The sequence below is a fragment of the Macaca nemestrina genome, chromosome 17 (genome assembly GCF_043159975.1).
Source record: "Macaca nemestrina isolate mMacNem1 chromosome 17, mMacNem.hap1, whole genome shotgun sequence".
NCBI lineage: Eukaryota > Metazoa > Chordata > Mammalia > Primates > Cercopithecidae > Macaca > Macaca nemestrina.
In genome coordinates this window covers 40,297,947-40,306,540 of record NC_092141.1, presented here as the reverse complement: position 1 = coordinate 40,306,540, position 8,594 = coordinate 40,297,947, and the positions used below count along the sequence as shown (strand labels likewise).

General features: G+C 49.6%; 1 protein-coding gene across 3 annotated transcripts; it reads left to right on the top strand.

Annotated features, from left to right (window-relative positions):
- The first annotated feature begins 763 nt into the window (after positions 1 to 763).
- On the top strand, positions 764 to 8,382 carry LOC105485202 (coordinator of PRMT5 and differentiation stimulator). 3 transcript variants are annotated; one of them, XM_011747424.3, is made up of 4 exons: positions 764 to 924; positions 3,150 to 3,216; positions 7,232 to 7,450; positions 7,948 to 8,382. In XM_011747424.3, the coding sequence occupies exons 1-4, from the start codon at positions 826 to 828 to the stop codon at positions 8,115 to 8,117; spliced, it is 555 nt and encodes a 184-aa protein (XP_011745726.1). In that variant the 5' UTR covers positions 764 to 825; the 3' UTR covers positions 8,118 to 8,382. The 3 variants fall into 3 exon arrangements, with proteins under 3 accessions (XP_011745726.1, XP_011745728.1, XP_011745729.1); XM_011747426.3 differs by lacking the exon at positions 764 to 924 and adding an exon at positions 1,062 to 1,275; XM_011747427.3 differs by lacking the exon at positions 764 to 924 and adding an exon at positions 1,526 to 1,651.
- The last annotated feature ends 212 nt before the right edge of the window (positions 8,383 to 8,594 follow it).

Sequence of the window (8,594 nt, the reverse complement as noted above, 5' to 3'; positions counted from 1 at the left end):
ACAGGCTTGAGCCACCGCGCCCGGCCGTGTGTCAGTTTTATGCTAAATTTTTTCAAATGCCTTTTGTGTTGTACAAACAACACAGTCTTTGAGGGGGATGAAAGAAGAGGGTCTCATGTCCTGATGTTGACGTGATTAGCACGCCTTGAGCTGGTTTGTTACTAGAGGTTAGGCACTGTGGGGAAGGCAGGGAAGGCTGTCTTTCCAATTGGGTTGTTCCCAGCTCAGGCCCTGCCTATCCCCAGAAGCCACCTTTCGAGGCAAAATGGGAAATAATTAGGTTGCTGAGTATCAGGCGTTGAGCATGGAAATACAGGAACCCGAATGTTCAGGATTATTATGAGTAAGCGTCGTGGCCTCTATTCTGTGTCCACCGCACATTGCAGTTTGTGTCTTATCCTGGTTTCTCTAATGGATTATCTTCAAAGACGATCATTATCTCAAGGTGGAGGTCACTAAGTTGCTGATGTGTCTTACCCACGCGGGGTTTTGAAGCTGGAGCACACCCCGAGTGGCTGCGTAGGGTACGCTTGGCGTTTCACACCCAGCTAGTCGTCCAGGCTTGGGATCTGCACCAAAATCAGTCCCCAAGATTGTTTCAGATTTCGCGCTGGCAGGCAGGGGCGGGCTCCGCGAGGCCGCACGCCCCACCCCCTGCGCCGCACCGCCTCCGCTTCCTCGTGACCCCCCCGGCGCCCCGCCCTCTTGGCCGGGACCCTCCCCAGGCTGATTGGCCCCTAGGCGGCGGATCCTCGGGCTGGCGGCCGACAGGCGCGCGTCACGTGGCCCACGGCTTCCAGGGCGCCGAGCCGCGGGCAGCCGGGCATGGACCCTCAGGCCGCCAGGGCCCAGGCACGGCGGGCCGCGGAGCCGTCTCGGGGCCCGCCGCTGCCTAGCGCGCAGGAGGCGCCCCCCAGCCCGGAGGTAAGCGCCGCGTGGGGGCCGGGAGCAACAACCAGCCGTATCCTGGGGCGGGAAGTCGCGGGGCCGGGCTGGGCGGGGGCCGCGGGGCCGGGGAAGCGCCTCTGGCCGGCCTCGGGCCGCCCCGCGACCTGGAGCGCTGTTTGGCCTCGCGCTCGAGCTCAAAACTGCCAGGCCGAGGGGCCGCGGGGCTGCGGCGCTGCGGGGCGGGGAACGCCGAGGGCTTGGGTGGGCGCGCCGGGTCAGTGGGGAAGGCCGTCCCCTCGCTGGGCGCCGCTGCGAATTTGGTAAATGGGAGGTGACGCTGGTGACCGAGAGCCGGGGCCCGCTGCCAGGAGCCTGGGCAAGGGCCAGGTGAGAGCGGCGAGGAGAGGGACTTGACTTAACAGACCTGTGGACCTCTGTGCGTTGGTGGGGATGCCCGCTAACCCTGAACCCCAGATGATGTCACATGCGCACTCCCCCTTCTTATTGAAACCAAAAAGGCCCTGTTTGACGCAGGGTTTCCAGAAACTTGTTTTCATGTACGCTAAACAGCACCCGGTTTTCTCGAGAACGTTACAGACCGTTATTACAGTCATTACCTGCCCTTGTTTACTGTCAGTACCGGCTAGGTGCTGAGGTAGGAACCCTCTGTTAGGGCTGTTTGCCCAGCCTAGCATAGTGCCTGGCACAGGAGATAGACATGCTGACTGGATGAATGATGCCTCAAAGATGGTACTTAGCCAAAGTAAGATATGAAAAATGCAGCGACACTTATACAGAAAATTACTTTGTGGTACAGAATAGAATGGGACTAATTTTGTCTGGGCATAGCAGGAAAGGATCAAGGTGAGAGGCTGGTGGTGTCTGCAGAGGCGTGGAGATGAGAAAGTGTAGGGCACATGACCTGGAGTTGGGTCTCAGAGCATGCAGAGAACTATGCTCAACAGGTTGATGGGAGTTGGGGACGTGGGGACGTGCGAATGCCATGGCTAATTTTGCGCTCCCTCAGTGGAGGGCTGTTGAAGATTTAGAGCAGAGTAGTGATTAATTCTGTAAGGCTGGGCCAGATGGCTGGATGGGAAGGTGGTTAGGAGGCTGTGGCAGTGGTTTAGGCGAGAGGTCTGAATTCTCCTTGGGCGGCAGTGATCAGAAGTTGTCACTAAAGGGAGTGGAATTGAATTATTAAACCCAGACATAACTAGATAATGAATGCTGATTGGAGCAGGTGCCAAGTGCAGTTTAGATGTAGCAGAAAAGATGAATTTAAATTCAAGAAATGTTACATTCTTGCCACATGCCAGGTGTTTTCATAAATGGTATCTCATCATAAGTCCCCTGCAGGGTCAGAACAGTCACCCCCAATTTCTGGAGAAGAAAACTCAGGCACGGTAATTGAAGTGATGTGTTCAAGGTCACAATCTAAATGGATGGTAGAGCTGGGATCAAAATCAAGTCTTTTTATGCAGGCAGGGAAGATTTCGTGATTCATTAGAAAGAGGTCTTGGAGGTCATAGGGTTTCAGGAACTTCTGAGTGATAGGAGCAGAGAAGCATTTGGTTGGCCGTGCGGGAAGATTTTCAGTTAGATTAGAAATACTGCCTTCAGTGCTCAGCATTGCAGAGGAGCTATAAAGCTTCCCCCACCTCAATGTGTCGGTGAGGAAACAGAATTCGATAGAGTTGTTTGCTAACTATAAAGTTGTTAAGTAACTGAAAAGGTAAAACGTATACCTGGGGGTGGCAACCGCAGGGAAGAGCTACCAACCTATGGCTGGAGGAACAAAGAGATGAAGTTGATTAACATTTAAAAGCTTAGAGGAAAGGCTCTGTAGAGCTGAAATTCCAACCTTTAAGGAGGAGGCACTGCCTCAGCTGATGTAGGGGGTCTCTGAGCTTGGAGGAGAGTCCTGGGATCCAGACCTCTAAAGAGAAGGTGCAGTGATAAGGCTGGCTCTGCAAGAGTTCGCAGAACTGTATACTGGATTCTGTGGCCGCTATAGGAAGGCATTCCTGCTGCCATGGTGAAGTGTCATAAGGTGATGCCAACGTGAATAGGAAGGAATAGTCCGTCTCCTTCCAGCCTTGCGCAGTTTAACAGGGCAAAGCAGAAATGTGGGTGGCAGAGTCCCAGCCCTGCATCACCAAGGGGAGTATGGAAGAATGGGTGGGGTTGAGGTGCAATAGCTGAATACTGGGCATACCCCAGATACCCAAGTCCTTGGTAATCGTTTCTTCTTCCTGCAGGCTGGCTTTGCTACAGCTGACCACTCCAGTCAGGAGAGAGAGACTGAGAAGGCTATGGATCGACTAGGCAAGTAGATGGCAGAGACGGTAGAAGCTGGGGAGACCAAGGACGTGAGGAGAGGGATAGTCCCTCTGTCTCATTTACCTTTTATTTTAGCCAGTCCTCTCTGCTGCTTGGTGGCCTCTGCCCAGGGTTGAACAGTACCCTCCTTTGGAAGCCTTGCTTGGAGCTTCCTTAAGGGAAGTCCTGGGACTTTCCTTATGTTCAAACCCATCCTTCTACCGAGAGAAACAGCTTGAAACAGTGAAAATAGTACAGCAGTCTCCCCTTATTCCTAGGGGATACATTCTAAGACCCCCCCCCCCAGTGGATGCTGAAACTGCTTTTTTTCCCCCTATATATACTATTTCTGATACAGTTTAATTTATAAATTATGCATATGTGATTAATAACCATATTAATGTAGAACAATTATGCCAATATACTGAAAGTTATGTGAATGTGTTCTCTCTCAAAATATCTTTTTTTTTTGAAATGGAGTCTTGCTCTGTCACCAGGCTGGAGTACAGTGGCACAATCTCAGCTCACTGCAACCTCTGCCTCCCAGGTTAAAGCAATTCTCCTGCCTCAGCCTCCCGAGTAGCTGGAACTACAGGCATGTGCCACCACACCCAGCTAATTTTTGTATTTTTAGTAGCTATGGGGTTTCACCATGTTGTCCAGGCTGGTCTAGAACTCCTGATCTCAAGTGATCCGCCCACCTAGGCCTCCCAAAGTGCTGGGATTACAGGCATGAGCCACTGTGCCCGGCCCCCTGCCTTTTTTTTTTTTTTTTTTTGAGAGGGAGTTTCGCTCTTGTTGCCCAGGCTGGAGCACAGTGGCACAATCTTGGCTCACTACAGTCTCTACCTCCTGGATTCAAGCATTCTCCTGCCTCAGCCTCCCAAGTAGCTGGATTACAGGCATATGCCACCATGCCCGGCTGATTTTTGTGTTTTTAGTAGAGATGGGGTTTCACCATGTTGGCCAGGCTGGTCTTGAGCTCCTGACCTCACGTGACCCATCTGCCTCAGCCTCTCAAAGTGCTGGGATTACAGGTGTGAGCTGCCGTGCGGCCCCTTTTTTTTTCTTTTTTTTTTTGTTTTTTTTTTGCTTTTTTTTTTTTTGAGATGGAGTCTCACTCTGTCACCCAGGCTCACTGCAACCTCTGTCTCCTGGGTTCAAGTGGTTCTCGTGCCTCAGCCTCCTGAGTAGCTGGGATTACAGGCGCGCACAACGGTGCCTGGCTAATTTTTGTATTTATTTATTTATTGTTTGAGACAGAGTCTCGCTCTGTCTCCCAGGCAGTGGTGCGATCTCGGCTCACTGCAAGCTCCGCCTCCCAGGTTCATGCCATTCTCCTGCCTCAGCCTCCCGAGTAGCTGGAACCACAGGCACCTGCCACCATGCCTGGCTAATTTTTTGTGTTTTTAGTAGAGACAGGGTTTCAGGATGGTCTCGATCTCCTGACCTTGTGATCTGCCTGCCTTGACCTCCCAAAGTGCTGGGACTACAGGCATGAGCCACCACGCCCAGCCTAATTTTTGTATTTTTAGTGGAGAGGGGCTTTCACTGTGTTGGCCAGGCTGGTCTCGAACTCCTGACCTCAGGTGATCTGCCCACCTCGGCCTCCCAAAGTATTGGGATTACAGGTGTGAGCCACCACGCCTGGCCCTTTTTTTTCCTTTTAAAGTAACTCTCACAACAACCCTATCTTCATTTTACAGATGTGGAAATTGAGGCACAGAATAGTTAAATAAAAACAATTTAAAAATTGTGGTAAAAGATACCTAACATAAATTTACCATTTAACCATTTTACAGCATATAATTCAGTGGCCTTTTAGCACAATGGCAGTGTTGTGCAACCATCACCAGTACCTAGTTCCAGAATCTTTTCATCACCCTAAAAGGAAACCCTGTGCTCACCAAGTAGTCATTCTCCATTCCTTCCTTCCCTGAGTTCTTGGCAACCACTAATTTGCTTTCTGTCTCTGTGGATTTATCTATTCTGGATAGGCAAATGTGAGTTGCCTGTAAATGGAATCATAACAACATGTGCCTTTTGTGTATGGCTTCTTCCACTTAGCGTATTTTCAAGGTGCATCCATGCCATAGCATGTATCAGCACTGCATTCCTTTTTATGGCTGAATAATTCCATCATACGCATATACCACATTTTGTTTTCCCATTCATCCATTGATGGACATTTGTGTTGTTTCTCCCTTTTGGTGATTGTAAGTAGTGCTGCTGTCAGTATCCTTGTTTTATTTGAACACCTCTTTTCAGTTCTTTTGGGTATATGTTTAGGACTGGGATTGCTGGGTCATATGGTAATTCTGTATTTATGTTATGGAACTAGTTAAGTAAATTTCAGCTCAGTCACACTTTTTTTTTGTTTGTTTGAGACAGGGTCTCACTCTGTGCAATGGCACGATCTTGGCTCACTGCAGCCTGTGCCTCCCAGGCTCAAGTGATCCTCCCACCTCAGCCTCCTGAGTAGCTGGGATTACAGGTGAATGCCACTGCACCCAGCTAAATTTTTTGAAGTTTTTGTAGAGACAAGGTTTTGCCACATTGTTCAGGCTGGTCTTGAACTTCTGAGCTCAAGCAGTCTGCTTGCCTCGGCCTCCCAAAGTGCTAGGTTTACAGGGGTGAGCTACCGCGCCCTGCCCAGTCCCATGTTTAGTACTTGGCAAAACAGGGATTTGAAACCAGGCAGTCTGGCTTTAGACCCCTTGCTCTGAACTATCACTTTATTGCTTATCACTGTTACTGTTGTTCCAGTATTAAGAGCATGGCTGTTTTAGGCTGATTGCCTTCTCTCCTGGGACCTGGCATCACCAAAGCACTGTGCTCGGAAATCCATTATCTTTCCCCAGTCTTTCCTCTCTTATTGTGAGACCTTTTGCAAATGTACCTTCCAGCCTCCCCACTGTCAGAAGGAGGCACTAGGTGCTGCCCATTGTAACTAGACAGGCTCTGGTCTGTCTGCAGTGCCCCTGCTCTCCTTTGTCCCTGTGCTCACCTCTAACATGCTCTTTGAGGCTGAAGGGAGGAATAAAAGAGCAAAAACGGCCGGGCGTGGTGGCTTACGTCTGTAATCCCAGCACTTTGGGAGGCTGAGGCGGATGGATCACAAGGTCAGGAGTTCAAGACCAGCCTGGCCAAGATGGTGAAACCCCATCTCTACTAAAAATACAAAAAAATTAACTGGGCATGGTGGCGGGCACCTGTAATCCCAGCTTCTCAGGAGGCCGAGGCAGATAATTGCGTGAACCTGGGAGGTAGAGGTTGCAGTGAGCTGAGATGGAGCCACTGCACTCCAACCTGGGCTACAGAGTGAGACTGTCTCAAAAAAAAAAAAAAAAAAAAAGCAAAAACTTAATTCAAGCTTGTATTGTGAAAGCGTATTATTTATCAGAGGCCCTTTGCCTCAGTGACAGACATGCAAACCACCTGAAAATGTTAACTGTCCCTAGCTCTCTTTGTAAATTAAAGGACCTGGCAATTAATGGTCTTGTATAAGACAAAACATCTTATTGAAAATAAGTTGGCCGGGCGCGGTGGCTCAAGCCTGTAATCCCAGCACTTTGGGAGGCCGAGACGGGCGGATCACGAGGTCAGGAGATCGAGACCATCCTGGATAACACGGTGAAACCCCGTCTCTACTAAGAAATACAAAAAAATAGCCGGGCGAGGTGGCAGGCGCCTGTAGTCCCAGCTACGCGGGAGGCTGAGGCAGGAGAATGGCGGGAACCCGGGAGGCGGAGCTTGCAGTGAGCTGAGATCCGGCCACTGCACTCCAGCCTGGGCGACAGCGCGAGACTCCGCCCCCCCCCCAAAAAAAAAAAAAAAAAAAGTTATCAGGTCTTTTAAAAACATACACAGAAGAGCATTTTTAAAAAAGTGCTCAGGTGGCGAAAGAAGACTCTGTGTACTTGCTTTACTACCTTCCTAGTAAGTCTGCCCAAAATTGACTGAGCACACAGCAGGTCCTCTTTGGTTTGTCACTAAGGCCATCTTCTCTTTGTCGATTTAGCCCGTGGAGCACAGAGCGTCCCTAATGACAGTCCTGCCCGGGGTGAGGGCACCCATTCTGAAGAGGAAGGTTTTGCCATGGATGAGGAGGACTCTGATGGAGAACTGAATACCTGGGAGCTGTCAGAAGGGACAAACTGTCCACCCAAGGAACAGCCTGGTGATATTTTTAATGAGGACTGGGACTTGGAGTTGAAAGCAGATCAAGGGAATCCATATGGTAGGTGTAGAGTCTCTGGGGGTCCTGAACCAGGCCTTCTCAGACACACCTGTCAGACTAGCGCTGAAGGCAGACAGTTTGGAACAGGGGTCCACATCTATGAGCTTAGGCTGGTATCTGTTACAGGTCTGCAATTTCTGTGACACCTCTTTTATATTGAAAAAATACATTTGACTTCGTAATGTATCACTGTTTTAACATCAAAACTGTCAGTGTCTCCAAAAATGTCTGCTATGAATTGAGCAGCTGCAGATAGAAGTGCTGTGTTATCCAGTTTGCTTCCTCTCCACTGCTAAGAACCCTTGTCTGAGAAGCACAGCTTCTCAGCTGTTCAGAATGAATGCATTTACAATTCTTCAGGAAAGGAGAACTGTGTGTGTTTTTAAACAAAATAAGTGCAAGGATCTGTCCCCTAGGCATACTTTGTGGCTGTCCATTTTTACCTTCCTTCCTTCCCTCCTTCCTTCCCTTAATCTGTCTTTTAAAACTGCCTGCAGATGCTGACGACATCCAGGAGAGCATTTCTCAAGAGCTCAAACCTTGGGTGTGCTGTGCCCCACAAGGAGATATGATCTATGACCCCAGCTGGCACCATCCGCCTCCACTGATACCCCATTATTCCAAGATGGTCTTTGAAACAGGACAGTTTGACGATGCTGAAGATTGAGTGTGGAGCTTTCTGCCTTGTAGGTGGGCGGGCCTCCACGTCAAGATCTCTTTTCCTGTCTTGGAGGTGAAAAGTGGTATCTGAGAAAACGTTCTCAGTGACCCCTAGTCTGCAGTACACAGACTAGTTCTTTATTGAACAGTGTTCAATAAGGCCCCGTCGTTCTCCCCAGTCTGTTGTTGTTACTAATGGGCTCCTCCTTGGAATGTGTATGTTTGTGTCAAGAGGAGTTGTGTTCTTTGTAAATAAAGGTTAAAAAAAGAAACTAGTATGCTTCGTCTGCTTTTTTCCCATTTATTTATTTATGGAGACAGTCTCACTGTGTCAGCCAGGCTGGAGTGCAGTAGCACAAACTTGGCTCATTGGAACCTCCACCTCCTGGGTTTAAGCGATTTTTGTGCCTCAGCCTCCCGAGTAGCTGGGACTGTAGGTGCATGCCACCACACCCGGCTAATTTTTTGTGTTTTTAGTAGAGAC

What these genes read in the sequence shown, in the direction of transcription:
- LOC105485202 (XM_011747424.3), top strand. Translation starts at nt 826, where the DNA reads ATGGACCCTCAGGCCGCCAGGGCCCAGGCACGGCGGGCCGCGGAGCCG. An exon ending in AGGCGCCCCCCAGCCCGGAG is followed by an intron (nt 925 to 3,149) that starts GTAAGCGCCGCG and finishes TTCTTCCTGCAG; the next exon opens with GCTGGCTTTGCTACAGCTGA. An exon ending in AGATCAAGGGAATCCATATG is followed by an intron (nt 7,451 to 7,947) that starts GTAGGTGTAGAG and finishes AACTGCCTGCAG; the next exon opens with ATGCTGACGACATCCAGGAG.